At 32.5% G+C, this 17,363-nt stretch overlaps 1 protein-coding gene across 5 annotated transcripts in view; it reads right to left on the bottom strand.

Annotated features, from left to right (window-relative positions):
• Nucleotides 1-17,363, bottom strand: part of Agps (alkylglycerone phosphate synthase) — a 128,859-nt gene that overhangs the window by 90,673 nt on the left and 20,823 nt on the right. For 4 of the 5 annotated variants that reach the window (XM_005324643.4, XM_078017641.1, XM_078017640.1 and 1 more), the window contains exons 2-7: nucleotides 17,019-17,108; nucleotides 12,874-12,964; nucleotides 9,540-9,660; nucleotides 9,367-9,441; nucleotides 4,532-4,603; nucleotides 2,795-2,874 (exon numbers count right to left, since the gene is read on the bottom strand). In XM_005324643.4, coding sequence (XP_005324700.2) covers nucleotides 2,795-2,874; nucleotides 4,532-4,603; nucleotides 9,367-9,441; nucleotides 9,540-9,660; nucleotides 12,874-12,964; nucleotides 17,019-17,108 — 529 coding nt within the window. The remainder of the gene's footprint in view (nucleotides 1-2,794; nucleotides 2,875-4,531; nucleotides 4,604-9,366; nucleotides 9,442-9,539; nucleotides 9,661-12,873; nucleotides 12,965-17,018; nucleotides 17,109-17,363) is intronic. The other variant, XM_078017638.1, reaches the window with a different exon arrangement.

The following is a 17,363-nucleotide window of genomic DNA, read 5'->3' as shown; positions in this document are numbered from 1 at the left end:
AATGTGTTTTTAACATTCTTATTTGGCCTAATTTTTATGTATATATGTGTCTAATATATATATATATCCTTCTTTCCCCTTCTATTTGAGCAATCAGGTAACACATAGAATCTTCTGGATCCCAAGGAAGCTTACTTTGTATTTTGGTATGTTTAACTGCATAATAATAACTAATGTAAATAAGTCTGGTTAATGATAAAAAGAATACAATAAGCAATACAAAAAGAGCAGTGTCTGCCTAAATTCCAAATTAGAACATATACAAATAACTGCACTGCTTAATTCATAGGGCACAATAATTACTAAATGAGAATGTATTTTTTGGTTTGTTATATAAAACTCATTAATTATACTCTGCCTATAACAGTAATTTCAACATAACTATGGTATAATTGGGTGTTTGGGTCTGTACCAGCTAAACAAATTTAGTCTTATATACATATATACATATGTATATATTAAATTGTTGAATAAAAAGACAAACAATTTATTAATCTAATAATACCATCTATATAAGTTATGTACATCTTCTGCCCCAACAGACTGACCCTTGAGACAATTACACATATGTGCTAAATATTTACTTGTACCCAGTAAGGGTCCAAACATCATTTTTGGCAGAAAAAAAGAAATTAAAAGAGGCAGAGAATAAAACCACCTTCATGAGTATTCACATAAAAACCTCAAGAAAATGTACAGGTTATCTTATTACATCTAGTATACACTACCCAAGTTAAAACAAAAACTTCCACAGCCAACAGGCTATAGTATTATTATATGTATTCAAATACTACTCTGATTCCCTTATTTTATATGTATTACAGCAGAAATACAGTGAGCAAAATCACTGAGATATGACTTACTGACTTCAACACAAATCATAGTTACAGGTACCCACTCAACAATCATATTTAAAACAATTCAAAGTTAACAGTTCAGTGAGTACACAAAACTACTTGGAAACATGGCAATCCTGCTTCAGAATTTTAAACATCTACTCAGCATCAAGACTTTTACTTGTATTATCTCATTTAACCTTTATAATAACCTTCTGTAGTATTACTATTTCACACATTTGGTAACAAACTTACAGGTAAATTTGCACAGCAAAATAAAGAGCCAAAAATCCAAATACATTCCAAAAAAAAAAAAGGCTACTGTAGTAGCTCTATATTTTGAATAAATTATAGTTTTTTTTTACATTCTGGAAAAAGGAGAAACGTTGACAGGGAACTTCATCGTACAATAATCAGGCAGCTACCATGTAAAACTTGTGATCAATTTTAGTATCACGAACGTAGGATAATCAGCTATTGTATACCACCTCTCCTAATGTTATATGATATTTAAACAACACATAATTACAAAGTCTTGGGTATGATAATTGCTCTGATTTGATCATTGCAAAGTATACAAGTATAAAAACATCACTCGTTTCAATAACCCCACAAACATAAACAATTATGTCTCCATAAAATAAAATTTAAAAGCATATCACCATCTATAATGATGGTATATTTTTATTTATGGTATATATTAATTTTTTTAAAATCATACCTGAATCTAACTAGTCTATATAGAGGGCATAAAAGAAGAGTTAAATGACACCAAGAAGAAGCAACAGACAAATTCAAAGCAAGTCACTTTATGATATAAATAACAGTTTCTTCAAAAGTCAGAAACATTTGAAAAAGGGGAAGAAGAGGATACTTTCAGATAAAATAAGATTTAAGAGAAACAACAAAAAGCCTTTTCTAAACCCCCATTTGAACAAATGAACTACAAAACAAAGGCACTGTGCATAAAGAAAGACTCAATATTAAATGGTCTAAGAAATTACTTTTGACTATGCCAAGAGTGATAATAATGTAATAGTAACATGAGAAAATATTCCTTTTAAAGAGACAGGCAGAAATATTTAGGTGTAAAGTAGCATTTTTAAAGGATTTGCTTTAAAATACTAAAGAACAAACAAAAGATAAAACAAGTATGTCAAAATGCTAATAACTAATCTAGACAATAAATATACCATTCTCTTTATTCTGTGTTTGAAAAAAAATTCAAATTAAAAAGGTTTTTTTTAAAGTTGTTTTTATTATAATAAAGAAATGATCAGGAATACCATTGATTATATAAAGTTCATACTCAAATTAAAGCCTTAACACAGCACAACGTCCAACTCAATGAATCCAAACTTCAAACTAAAGCCTATCATTAAATTAGTTCTTCCATTCACCACCAAGCAAAAATGCAACAGCATTAGTATAAATCTGGGAGACAAGTTTTGATTATTCAAATTAACCTTAATTGACTAATATTATCTGTCCTGTTTTTTTAAAAACAGGAAGTCTGACATGGCAGTGCAGGCCTGTACTCTCAGCTAGTAGGAACAACAAGGCAAGAGGATCCTAAGCTTCAGGCCAGCCCGGGCAACTTAGTGAGACCCTGTTCAAAATAAAAAATAAAAAAGGACTGTGGATGTAGCTTAATAGTAGAGAGATACTAGACAGATAATAGATAAATGAAATCAAGTCATCTATATGTCAATCTTCTAATTCATGCTTCTCAAATTATCAATACCACATTCTAATTTGGTAAAATAGCAACAAGATATGCACCTCAGAGTAAGTGAACTTAAGATTTTGAATATCTGAAGACAAGGCTAAAATATAATAATGAAATACATTCAAAACAAAACGGATAACAGATCTTTTTTCGAATGATAATTGAGGCAAAGTCATAAGGACAATGTTTTAAATATAAACATTCAAATACATCTTAAATTATTATATACCATTTGTGAAGTGTCCAAAGAAATTATTGTTCTTGTCTCATCTTCAGGACACATCAGGCCATATGAAACACTTGTTCCTCCTGCCAAAATACAAACAACTTCATGTTTAAATATTTTCCTTTTAGCTACACTTCTAGGGCAAATTCCTAACACAGTGTATATAAATAGAACCATTAACAGAGGGACATCTATTTCTACTCTGCAAAATACAAATCACAAATGATAACAACATACTAAAAGAAAACTCACCTTTAGTTTATTTATTGCCAAAATGAAGCAATATGGAACCAAAAGCAATGGGATATGGTTTTTTTCTCTGAACAAAACACACTCAAGTGAAGCCCCTACAATTTGTAGAACTCCACATGCATAATTAGAATAATACGTAATCTAAGCTAATGATTACTGTGAAAAAAAGAAACATCCTATATAACTAGATGCCATTTATTACTTTCTACTTTAATATTGAGATTCATTTGTCATTTAAAATAATATTCTCATACAAAAAAGCTTTTAATAATTACAAACAAGTTAAAATGTCCAAATTATGTGATATTTAAAAACAAACTAATATATTCTTTGGTGAAAAAGCGACCTTAATATAGAATAAATAATACACAGAAGTATTTAAGTAATATACTGCTGTTTTCTCTTAATACTTATTGTCAAAGTAAAAGTGTTTTCTTGGTACCAAGAATAATACAATATTTTCAGTTCCTTAATTAGATCTCCATCAGCCTATATCAGAATACATTTTAATTGGTACTTGCATACACTTTCATGTAAGAAAACATATGGGAGTCACTTCCCATAAAAAGCATATGGATGCTGATCAGATTAATTTCAAAAGAGGAGACAATTATCAGTTACAAATATGATTCCTGTAATCAGTAACAACTATTTGATTATCACAGTTATTTGAGTTCAGAAAAATATTTTATAATAAGTGACACTGCAGTCCCTTTTTTGTATAAATTCAATAGATAGTGTGAGCTGAAAAGGGATCTAGAGCTCCTGAAATTGTTAATGTCCCATTTCCATTCCATCAATGCTAATTTGGTCACTAAGGTTTATTTCCTTTTACCTAAATAAGTTATTAGAACAAAGCAGTCAATAAAAGATCAAAACCATTTTAAAATGCAAAACAATGCTAGTTTTCTGCATGAAAAGATATAAATGATTTGATCATATACTGTTGCTCTTTTAATCCACAAAAGGCTCTATTATGACTCTGCTTCTCAAAGGTTTAGATTGGGTATATCTATTTTTGCCTTTGAAAATTAAAATCATATCCATAAACATACAGATTAGAAAGTAACTACTAAAGCAGGAACATTTTCTTATTTAGGCATTAAATCACAGTTTCAACTATGATCCACCAAGAAAAAAGAAACCAGGAATTAAAAGTTTGTACGCCAAGTCTCAGTTTAGGTAAACCTCTTCAGAACAGAAATAAGCAGCATCAACCAATTTTTTTAAATAATCTCATCTGTTGGGGCTATCGCTCAGTAGCAGAGTATGTGCCTTAGCACATGTGAGGCACTGGGTTTGATCCTTTAGCATCACATAAAAATAAACAAAATAATTAATTCTGGATACAATAAAGAGACTCCTTAAAAAAAACTCATTAAAATTATAGAAATGTTTCTTTCAGCAGACAACATAAACACTTAAAATACAAATACTTTAAATAAAACAAATTTATATCATATTTAAATAAAAAAGCACAATACCTACCACCAATTGGTATGATACAAAGGTTATATTTGCATGCTAGATTCACAATCTTAACTACATCATCATGACATGCTGTTGGAAAAAAAAAAGGAAAATACATTAATTAAAGGGATATGAATAATATCTGGTTGATCCTAAAAAATAAGGGTCTATAAAGTTATTTAGCATCCAAACTTTTTCTTTGCTTATTCATTAATGCACTAAACAGCTGTATTAAGACATAACAAGTTCTTTTCAACTTTTCATTTTGAAATAATTTCAGATTTACAAAAAAGTCACTAAATACTACAAAGAATTCCCTTAACCTTACATCCCCAAACAATAACATCTTATATTACAAAAGTCCACTTAACAAAACCAAGCAATTAATACTGAAAACTATTAACTAATTTACAGACCTTAACTGTGGTCAATTGTCTCACCAAAGTTCCCTTTTCTGGTTCAGGGTCAAATCCAGATCACACAGTGATTTTAGCTAGTCACATCTCCTCATTCTTCTTTAAAGCTACACATTTCCGAAGCCTAGCCTATCTCTGACTTTCATGACCATGACACTTTTTAAGAACACTGTTCAGTTATTTCATAAAATATCCTCAGTTTGGATTTGTATGTTTCCTCATGATTAAACAGATTCTATATTTTGACAGCAATTTACACAGAAGGGGATATTGTACCTTTCTTAGTGCAATACTTCCGGAGACACATGATGCACACACAGACATGTCTTATTTCCAGTAACGTTAACTTTGTTCATTTGGTTAGTGTAAGGCATGATGTAACGGGGGCATGTTGGATCAGAAAAGAGGAAACTTAACTTGCTGGCTGCTACTCGCTTCCCAGTCCTGGGGCCATAGGTGGCTAAGAGAGCACCTAGCAATTAGCCAGAAGGCATTGCCATGGGTTGTGATGAAGAATGGGTCCACCTCTAGGATAGGCTCAGAACCCTTCTGCCCTCAAGGACAGCTCATGTCTCCCATTACTGTCTGTAGGTTGGGTGTAGATTCCCCACCCTGCTGACCTTTACCCTGATTGGTTCCTGTACATTATATTAGCTGTGTATGTTTTCTCATTAAAGGAAATCCTGCTTTGACTGTTCTCCCTGGCCCGCCTGTGGGCGGCCAGTCGACCTTTACCTTTCTTGGCCTGTCCTGACCAGGGCGTGCTCCCTCAATCTCTCCCACAGGTCAGGGGGGAACCGGGTTGGGGGGAGGGGGGAACCGGGTTGGGGGGGGGGCGCTAAAAACCCTGACAGGTTAGATTGTCTGGTAGGTATATTTCCTGTTGAAATCAGTAAATTTCTTTAGATATGTAAATAGTATGTTTCTCATCATACTTTCACCCACTAATTTTAACACTTCATTAATGATTCTTTTTTCTGCTTTTTAGAAAAACATTAAAATCTTACACAAAATAGACCAACACCTAACTAAAGGGCTCTTTATCAGTGTTAAAGTTATCCAAGTACGAAAAACCTAACTATGGAAGACTGTAAATGCTAAGTAAGAGGTGCTGAGACTAAATATGAGTGGTTCTGGTATTATTAAGTGAAGTAATTTTTAAAATGTTTTCGCTAAAGGAAATTTTAAATTTTATGAGCATACTTACACCAAAAACATGCATTATATGAGTGACTAACCATCTGTCCAAACTAAAGGTCAAGATATGTACACTGTGGAAAGGTCACAATGGTGAAAATCCTGCTTTAAAGATGACACCAGAGCAGGAAAGCTACATATATCACAAAGTCTTTACTCTTAAACAATCCATAGCCATTCCATTAAAGCAATATGTACAATTCAGATTCAGATTAAATAGACTTAAAGATAACTTCAAATACAGATTTGGAGAGGTGTGGTCTCCAAACTGCAAGGTGAGACAGTCAATTCTACTCCATGGAATTAGCTCAAATTGCACTGCCTCAAAAGTTGCCCTCATGCAAAGGAAAATTTAGAAGCATCAACAATAAGAATTTATATCAAAGTTAAATAAAGGTCACTGTGAACTGACAATGTGATGGGAAATAAAGTATGACATAAAATGCAAGGAATTCTTTCACAAAAATTAAACCTCTGGAGAGTATACAGGAGATCTGAAGAGTTAAGAAACTTGAGGCATGAAAACCTTTAAAGCTATTATTGCAAAAACCCAGTTACACGCTAATAAAAAACCGAACTAGAAATTGGGGTGGGGAAAATAAAATGGACAAGCACAGACGTGTAGGAACTAACCAAATGGGTAGGATTTTACAAAGAAAAGAAATTTGTGTGTGGCAACTAATTCTGTTTCCTACATTTGGCTTTTTAAAAATACTTAGACTTCTTAAAGAAAGACATACTTCCACTTTGGAATTCTCTCAGTACTTCAATATTCAAACATGATGACAATACCCAGAAGACACACTTGAAATTTCTTCTCAAGATACGTCAAAGGAAGGTCTATTAAGTTTCCTGTGGCCAATGAAAATCAGTAAATTTTGCTTTCATGTTTTCCAGTAAAAAAAAAAAAATAAAAAATAAAAATGGATTGAATAGATAAAGAAAATGTGATATATATTATATATATATATATATATATACACACACACACACACACACACACACACACACACACACACACACACAATGGACTATTATTCAGTCTTAGAGAATAAAATTATGGCATTTGCAGGTAAATGGACAGAACTAGAGAATATCATGCTAAGTGAAATAAGCCAAAACCAAAAAAACAAAAGCCCGAATGTTTTCTCTGATGAGCGGATGCTAATCCATAGTGGGGGTTGGGGGAGATGTGAAGAAACTTTGATTTGTGTAGAGGGGAGTGAGGGGAGGGGTGGGGCTTTTGGGATGGAAAGAACAGCAGAATGAGACAGACATTATTATCCTATATACATGTTTAATCACACTACTGGAGTGACTGTGTACCATGTACAGCCAGAGGAAAGAGATGTTGTGCTCCATTTGTGTACAATACTCCAAAATGCATTCTACTGTAAAAAAAAAAAAAGTAATTAACTAACTAATTAATTAATTTAAAAAGCCATCCTCAGCAACTTATTGAGGTCCCAAGCAACTTAGCGAAACCCTTCTCTAAATAAAATATTAAAAAGGGGATGTGGCTCAGTGGTTAAGTACCTCTGGGTTTAATCCCTGGTACCAACAAAATAAAAAATGAAAAAAGAATTTTCAAATTTAAAAAAAGGAATAAACCTTCCACAAATCTTAGTAAAGAAGCAGCCTAAAGTTACTAAAAAAATCAGCAGGCAAAACAAAATATTTCTCCTATTTGACAATAACTTTTCCTTTTTCTTTTTCTTAGGAAAAACTAAATTTCTATACTAAATGGAGACAAAAGACCATAACTATTCCAAATGTATGGGAGAATATACATCCCAAGAATCAGGAAACTAATTTCATCTCTACTACATACGATCTTGGATTTTCCTATCTTACCTCCTTTTTCTCCCCATCTTAGGTATCATTTTTCCTTCAGAAAGTTCCTACAAAGTGGAAGGATCTTATCTAAGACCTCAGAATTCATGAATGAACCAATTTTCTGAAAAATAAAATATTCTATATACTTTGAAGTGGAAAATCTTAAGAAAAAAGTGGTCTGGAAATCAATATAACTTTTTTAACAATGCTATCATGGACAGCAAGGAACAACATACCTTCCCTGCTTTAAATTATACCGTAAAAGAGATAGTTTAAAAAAAGTGTAATAAATATAGTACCTAATTCCTTACCAAGAGCAAGATAACAAAAAGTTCATCCATCTTCTTTCCCAAGCCAGGTCCAAAATGTTAATTTCTCAAAACTTATTCATTTCAAAGATAGTAAGTATATCATATTGACAGGAGAGTTTGAAATAAACAAAGGACAGGAGAGTTTGAAGTAAACATGTTGTGATGAAGAAAGGTGCCTAAGCTAGAAAATGTGTGAAATAGATAAGGATATAAGGTAAACATGTTTTGAGGTATGTTAGCACAAAACAAGTGTGATTGTCTAAGATAAGCAAAGATGTAAGCAAGGTGTGATGTAATAGAGACGATCTGTTAAGATAGGATAAGAAATAGAAATTATGGAATAAACATGTTTTTGGTTTGAAGTGTTGTAAACAACTATAGTATTTAAAGGCCAGGAAGGCTGAGCTCTTTGGCCAGTTCAGACCCACTATGTGGTGGGTCAACATCGAGCGAACTGCGTCCCGCCAGCCTCTGTTCCTGTGCCTCGTGTGATGTGATGCCCTTGGAGTGAATAAACCGAGCATTCGAAAAGGCATCTCCTATGCGGCGGCTTCTTTCTTCAAGACACGGATCGTCGGCCGGGAGAGGTTACCTGGGGCAGGGGCGACGGTGACTTCAGGACCACCCGGGAGTGGTCGGGGGACCTCGCTGCCATCCCTTGCTCGTGTCACATATATTTTTAAACAACTTGTTTTACCACATAACCTTACTTTTTAGCCCATAAACTAATGTTACCAAATTACTATTATTTTTAGTTTTATAGTAATTGTATTTATTAATAATTTCTATGTATCTGAGTAAATTGTACTAATTTCACTAAGCTTCCAAATGAATAAAATATATATCTTTCTACTGATCATTAAATGCAATTATATACATTTAACTTAAAGACTTAATAATCAACAGTAATCCTTAAAAACCTACTGTTCAGAACAATCTCATCAAGAAAGAGTCTCAAGGCCTTTAGTAAGTTCTTAAAAATATCACTATTTATATTTAACTCATACATTAAAAAGTACATATTTCAAGTACCAAATTTACTTAATATTTAACAATACTAAGTTAATGGTACAAAGAGAAAAAAATAACTTACTTGGCCATAAAACTATATCAGGAATTCGCTGAAACATTCCTTCCCTGAGCAAAAATATCTCATGAAGACAATGACCTGTTAGTGATTTTAAAAAGAAAAAATGTAAAAATATCTTTATAAAACCTAGAAAATTTTTAATTAAAAGTAAATGATACCAATTTAAAGTAGCTTACCATGAGCTCTAAATACTCGATCATCTGCTTCTTGTGAATATGAAATATTAGTTTCTTTAAGTTCACGAAGAAAATCTTCATTTACAATTGAAGGAGGAGTATCACTAGGATTTAAGGATGCCTAGAAAATAAAATTTATTTCCAGAAAATAAATTTTTAATATCTCTTTTCAGGAGAGTGACTATGAAATGCAGATTTCTTTTTGCATTCAAAGTTAGAAGCAGTAAACACAGAAACCAACTTTTGACAGTGGCAAATTACAAATAGTCTGATTAATTATATCCTATCACATGAATTACAGAAGTCCCACATTTCCTCTTGGCTTCTATGACGCACTTTTCATTATTTGCAATCCAGAACAGGGAAGAAAGTAGTCAAAAATCTTCAATTTTAGTTTAAGGAGAGTGGGAGAAGAGTGGGAAAGAGCTATTTGTGTTTTGCATTATCTATATTTTTCCCTGTAGAAAATATTATCATCTCCTAGTCTTCACTGACCATTTTAAAAAGATCAATAACAGTAATAAAAAAAATTTTAATGGGCTGAAAAATCTCATGACACAATTATAAACTGAATACCAATTTCAACTAAAAGGTATTTTGAAACCTAATGTTAACTAACATTAGTTTATGGGCAAAAAGGTATTTTGAAAACTATGTGACACTGGGTTTGTCATTCAACTTCTGTGAGACTTGGCTTCTTTATCTGTTATATGAGATTAACCCACTGTTAAGGTTTAGATATGAGATGTCCCCCAAAAGTTCATGTGTGAGACAATGCAAGAGGTTTCAAGGTAAAATACTTAAGTTATGAGAGCCTTAACCTAATCAGTGTATTAATCCACTGATATGAATTAACTGGCCAAGTAAGTGTAAGCAGGTAGAGTGTGGCTAGAGAAGACAGGTCACTAGAGGTATGCCTTTGGGGTTTATATTTTGTCCCTGGTGAGCAGTGCTCTGTTTCCTAACTCCCTATCCTGAGCTGCTTTCCTCCCCACACTCTTCTACCATCATGTTCTGCTTCACCTCAGGCCTAGCACCATGGAGTCAGCCCTCTATGGACTGATACCTCTGAAACTGTGAACCTAAAAAACTTTTCCTCATCTAATTGTTCTTGATAGGTTTTTTGGTCACAGTGACAAAAAAGCTGACAAAAACCCACCCCCAAATGTGTAAGAATACTATGAGGAAAGCAGATTAAATGTGCTAATTTTTGTGAAAAGAACCTAATAGCATGTCTAGCAAATCTTAAAAAACAAAAACTATGATATAGTATTCAGGGAAAAAAGTACAAGAATATATAAAGAAAAGCATATGATATTTCTATATTCCTGGTCTCTTATGAATTTTATTCATATAACAAATACTGATTGCTAGCTACTATAAGCTAGGCATGGACCTAGGCTTAGGGATATAGCAGTGAGTTAAATAGAAAAAAAAAAGAACCTCATGGAATTTATCCTGTACTAGAAGGAAATTACCAAAAGAACACCTCAAAATAATAATAACAATACGTTATTAAAAATCGAAAAGGGCTCAAAAGCAGAAAAATGGAATGTATCTGAAATGTGGTGACATATCTGAATATAGCATGTGTTACATCAATGTCAAAGATAAAAAGTATTCACAAATAGTTGAGACAGAAAAATAATTTAAGAGATGATAAAAGAGACATAAGAAAAATAATTTGGTTTGGTAGGGGCAGGAATTAGCTATTCAGTCCCACTTTTTCTTTTCTTTTTTTTTTTTTTTTTTGGTGATACTGAAGATTGAATCCAGGATGTAGTTCTACCACTGAGCTACATCCCCAGCCTTTTCTATTTTTTTTTGAGATAAGTTCTCACTACATTGCCAAGCTGGCCTTGAACGTGTGAGATCCTCCTGCCTCAGCCTCTGAATAGCTAGGATTATAGGCATGTGGCATGTTGCATGGCTTGTTCAGCAGTCTCATTTAATCACTAGAATAAAATAACTGAATTTATAAATAAATCTAGCAATTACCCACTGACTACCAATACTTAATAATATATTGGTTACAGTGAAGAATATCATGAATGACATAGCCCCTATATTTAGGAAATTCATATCCAGTTGGAGGGACATGCAGAATACCTCTGGTACAGCAAACTAATAACAATATAAAGAGGTGATAAATATTTCATTGGTTTCCTATGTATACAGTTTATTGATTTTTTCTTTTTTTTCCTTTGTGGAACTGTGGATTGAACCTTGGAGCTGGTACATGCTATGGCAACACTTTATCACTGAATCACATGCCTAGCATTTTTTTTTTTGAAACAGAATCTCAACAGATTGCCCAGGCTGGCCTCAAACTTGCCATCCTCCTTCCTTGGCCTTTCAAGTAGCCAAGATTATACGCCCGGCCAGTTTAAAGTTTTTTAATCTTTCAGAAAAGTAAAAACTACACAAACAAATTAAAATTCTCTATCATTCATATCTTTTAAGTTTTTAGGTTTTTTGGTAATTTTTCAAATATTCTAAATGTTTACTATTAAATATAACATATAACAATTTTATTTTATTCTATATATCATAGATTACTACCTATTACTTTGTTATCTAAAAATAACAGCAATTTAGCTGGGCACAGTGGCATACACCTGTAACTTCAGTAGCTCAGCAGGCTAAGGCAAGAGGATCACAAATTCAAAGCCAGCCTCAGCAACTTAGCAAGGCCCCTCACAACTTACAGAGACCCTGTCTTAAAATTTAAAACATAAAAAGGGCTGGGGATGTGGCTCAGTGGTTAAGTACCCTAGGTTCAATCCCTGGAGCCAAAAAAATATATATATTTTAGGAGCTGGGGTATCAGCTCGGTGGTAGAGCGCCCACCTAGCACATGTGAGGCACCGGGTTCTATCCTTAGCACCACATAAAGATAAATAAATAAAGGTGTCCATCTACAACTAAAAAACATTATTAAAAAAAAGAGAAAGAAATTTTAAAAATAAAAATAATAGCAACTTTCATTTCTATAATAAAATACTCACAGAATTAACTAATTTGTACAACACTACTACCCTGTCAGAGGTATAACAGTTATTACTCCCACTTCTTAAATTAAAAATAATCAAAACTCAGAAAAGAGAAAAAAAACTAGTCAAATAACTCTTAAATTCTGAAATTTAGAATCTAGATACTGTGAGAAAAAACCCCTTCTACAAAACCTGACAAGACCTATATAATTAATAGGCTTCATAAAAAAGAAACCATAACTGTATTAAAGCAAACACAACAAATTACAAAGATAATTCTATTTAATTTGGGATTAAAAAAAAACAGTTAAGCAAGTTAGTAATTATTCTTATTTGCTTACTTTAGAGGTAGTTTTATGTTCCAGACTTACTCCAAGTGTATTTTGGATCCATTCCTTAAAAGTTGGTAAAGTCAAGCCACTAAGAGGGTACCTAAGATACAAAGAAGATTAAATTTTAGAGTAAAGTATCTTCATTTAAATTTGAAGCTTAGATTCTGCTTCTAGTAATGGTCAAACAGTTCCTATCAAACTAACCCTCCAACATATAACTATCAACTCCAAACAAAAACAAAATAAAACCTAGCTATCTGAAGACAGTATAGATGGAACAAAAGTAAGTATGCAATACACTTGGAAGAAGGAAAAAGCACTATGTAAATATCCAGCTTTGCTTTGCTTTTTAAACAGTTTTGACAATGGGGAGAACTACAGCTGTTGAGGTAACAAAAATTTTTTAAAAACAGCTTAAAGAAGCAGAATAAGGGAGTGTTTGTAGTAAATGCAGCCGTCTGGAAAGCATACAGAGAAATCACAGAACCTATAGGAGGGACCTATGTTTCAACTCTGTCCAAACATCTGGCTGACCCTGAATATACATGGGTAGAATATGTATGAGAGTCTTATAAACACCCCAGATAAGCTTAAAAGAACTGAAAAGACAACATAATTGTTTATCGCTTCAGAGGAGCAGTATTTGGAGTCTGACATCAGTCAAATTAAATGCTTGATTTAGGGGGGAAAAAAATTAAAAGTCTCTATGGCAGAATATAGCAGCGTCCAGAAGAATCCTGAGTTTCTAGGACATATCAATCACAACATCCAAGACTCACTCCAGAATTATTAAACATGAACAAACAAGAAAATGTGATCCATCATCAAAAGAAAAAAGAAATAATGACAACTGACCCAAAGATGATCCAAGATACTGGAAATAGCACACAAGGATTTTAAAGCAGCTAATAACAACTTGGCTAAAGGACCAAAGAAAAAAATATGCTCCTAGTAAGGACCAGAAATTTCAGCATAGAAATAAAAATTATAATAAATAACAAAACAGAAATTCTATAATTGAAACTCTCAAACATTCTGTTGGTATCTCATTTCAGATATTCTTTGTTTTGTATGCCAGTTCAAGTTTTTTGGTCATTTTTCTTTTGGGCTATTATTATTTACTTATTGATGTACCAGAACTGTCTACATATTATGAAATCAGGAATATATGTATTAAACATTTTATCATACTCTATGATTTACATTTTCACTCTCTATTACTAGAGTCTTGATAAAAAAAATTCTATATTTTAATGTTGTTTATTTTCTTTCCTTTGTTAGTTAATAATCTTTGTTCTCTGCTTTTCGTAAACCTCAAACTCAGAAAGAATTCTGTATATTCTCCTAGCAGTTTCAGTTTTAGCTTATACATTTAAGTCTACATTCTATCTGAAAATAATCTGTGTATGTGGTATGAGGCAATATCGAATTAATTTTTTCCAAGATGGTAGTTTATGTCCTCCTATTGCTACTTTTGTTCTGTGTGTTTTTTAATGGAGGGCGGGAAAAAAAAGAGATTCTAGTAGACACTATTCCAGTAGAGAGAACAAACAGAATGGTAGAATACTTGCCTAGCATGCACAGGGCCCTAAGTTCAATTCCCAGCACTACAAAAAGAAAAAAAAAAAAAAGAAAAGAAAGAAAGAAAGAAATTTGCAACACTTTCTGATACCAGAGAAATCCAATGATTCACCCATTATCCTCAGGAAACTAGACTAGACTTAGAGAGAGTTATGCCTAAATTCAATTCACTTTATTATCCTGTCTGTGAAAAGATAAAGGTGTTCCCTGAAGCATGAAAATGGGAATTGACTATTATTTAGTTACTTAATTTTAGTTCTGTTGTGTGTTACACATTTCATCTTAGGTTGTCTAAATTTCACTTTTATGCTTGAGGAATTACCCTTTGCATAAGTCTTGGAGGGAGGCAAGAGCTACCTTCCACCAACATGCATACACCAGATATTTACTTTCCAGGTCTCCTTGTAAGCTCTTACAGTTAGATGTACCCTTATTCTTCCTCTCTCCCATGAACTCTGACTCACTGAGAAATGACACAAAGAAATGATGCCTTTAAAGAATCCTTTCTATTAAGACTGGCAGTAGTGACAATCTTCCTGTGTGTAAACCCAACAGATAAATTATCTGGTTCTGTTACTGCCTGGACAAAAATGTCTATCAGGGTCACTAAAATCCCTTTTGCTCTTAATTTTTGCTCTTCTAACAATAATTGAATTACAAATTTTGTTCTCTAGATACTTTAACGTAAGGAAGGGCAGAAACAAGTATAGGAATAATCAAACCATCAATGAATACACTGGGGTTTAATTTTTAAAATCTCTCTCAGGAGTGTGGTCCATGTATCAAGTCTCCACAGCTTGATCTCCCCTGGGAAAAATGACAAACCAAGTGCCAGAACACCTAAAATAAGATCCAGATGCTAAACACATGGGATCCACTAAGGCAGTTACCTGTGATGTTTTCTGTGACTAATCATGTCACATACCCACATACATTTCTAACATAAACCACTCCATTACCTACAGTACTCCACAGAAGGCTCCAGGAGTCTTACGCTTTCAATGGCACTATGCTGCAACACAAGTGACAACATGCCCCCTCCCATACAATAGAAATAATGTTCCTTCAGGTTCAAAGAGACAGAGAGAAAAATGAGGAGGTGTCTAAAAGAAAATAAAGTTGGTTTTCTAAGTTTAAAAAATTTATTTTTTTCTCCAAAAGATTTTGAAAAGCCAAACTTTACCTAGGTAGGTTTCTACTGTATTAGACATTATTCTATTTAAAACATAAAAACTCAAGATTAAAAACACTGGTTAATTTACTTTAACAAGAAATCCCTTTTTCTACCTGAATTACATAAGTTCTCAAGTAAGCCTCTATGCTGCCCAATTATATTTAAGAATAAAAATGAGAACACAGATGTTTATTTTTCCTATTAAAAAATTAAAATTTCCTATTAAAATACCTTCGTGAAAATTAGTTTCTACTTACTACTCCTGATGTTTTACTTCAGGTACAAAATATAGAGAAATCAAAAAATAGACCAGCACTACAATTATGTTGCAAAGAAAAGAAATAACTTCATCAAAAAAAAAAAAAAAAAACAGGCTGGAGTTGTAGCTCAGTGACAGAGCGCTTGCCTAGTACATGTGAGGTACTGGGTTTTGAACCTTTGAACCTCAGCCCCACATATAAATAAAATAAAAAAGGTACATTGACAACTAAAAATAAATAAACACACAAAAAAAATAGAATTTACTTCCTTTACTGACATTTTAATAATACATCTATACCCATTTTTTTCTACTTAGTCTCAATATTTATTTTTTTAAAACCAGCATTCACATAGTGCATATTTATACTCACTGCATTTTCAAAAGTTACATAAAAATTCAAAAACAAACTAAAACAGTTTTGGTAGGAGCAGTGTTGTTTAAAGTCAAATAAGAAGACATTTCACAATTCTGTTTACCTCTAAAATAAACACTTAACAATACAAATATCCTTTAGAATTCTTCTGAGGTATGACTGAACAAATATCCTTAATAATTCTCATCAACATATTACCAGAACACTTCAGAAATGTGAAAACTGTCATAAAAATGACCTTTCTTCATCATTTCTCCCCAATATATCTCAGAAATTCATTTTTTAAATAGCATTTATCTTTGCACAGACCTAAAATTATTACCTTTCATTATAATCCACACAGAGATGTGAATAATAAATATGAAGTTACTTTTAATAAATCAATGGCATGGATATTGATTGGGTGGTGAGATGGCTGAAGACCTTGTTTGGATTCAGAGGCAAATAAACTACTTACAAAAGGAATTTGTGAAACAATTTAGAGGAATGTTCATATGGACTGAATAATTAGATATTATTATAAAATGTTTGCTATCTTGGAAGTGTGACCTATAATATTAGGTCCTTATTTTTTTAAAAGGATACATATATAAATATAGACATAATGTCAGAATTAAAAATATAGAAAAAAAGGAAGGAATTATTACAAAATGCTCATAATTTTTAAATGAAGGCAGGATCATTATGCTATCTTTTCTATTTTTATGTTTAAAATTTTTTGTAGAGAGAAAAAGGAAAAGAAAGGAATAATCAAACAGGATTACCTTTTCCCAGTCAACTCAGCTTCACCCTTCTTATTGAAGAAGAACTTGGAATCATTGTAACCCCATCCATTCCATTTCATAACTTCTTGCCTAATAAAGAGAAGATTGAACACATCAAAACTAAGCAGCATATTATTGACCATTAACTTTCACAATCATTTAAAAGACCTTATGTCCACCAGTATTTTATTAGTTGAAAATGACCACATATTAAAATGTCTATATATTAATATTTCTAACTATAGATTCATTCTAATGAACAGTACATGCTTTCCAGAGGACTATACAAAAAGATCTAAAGGAAAAGATGTGCTCAGAGTATGCTTCATTTTGTATATGTTATTA

This window comes from Ictidomys tridecemlineatus, chromosome 7, assembly GCF_052094955.1.
Source record: "Ictidomys tridecemlineatus isolate mIctTri1 chromosome 7, mIctTri1.hap1, whole genome shotgun sequence".
NCBI lineage: Eukaryota > Metazoa > Chordata > Mammalia > Rodentia > Sciuridae > Ictidomys > Ictidomys tridecemlineatus.
The sequence above is the reverse complement of the archived record's forward strand: the minus strand, read 5'-3'. Positions and strand labels throughout refer to the sequence as shown.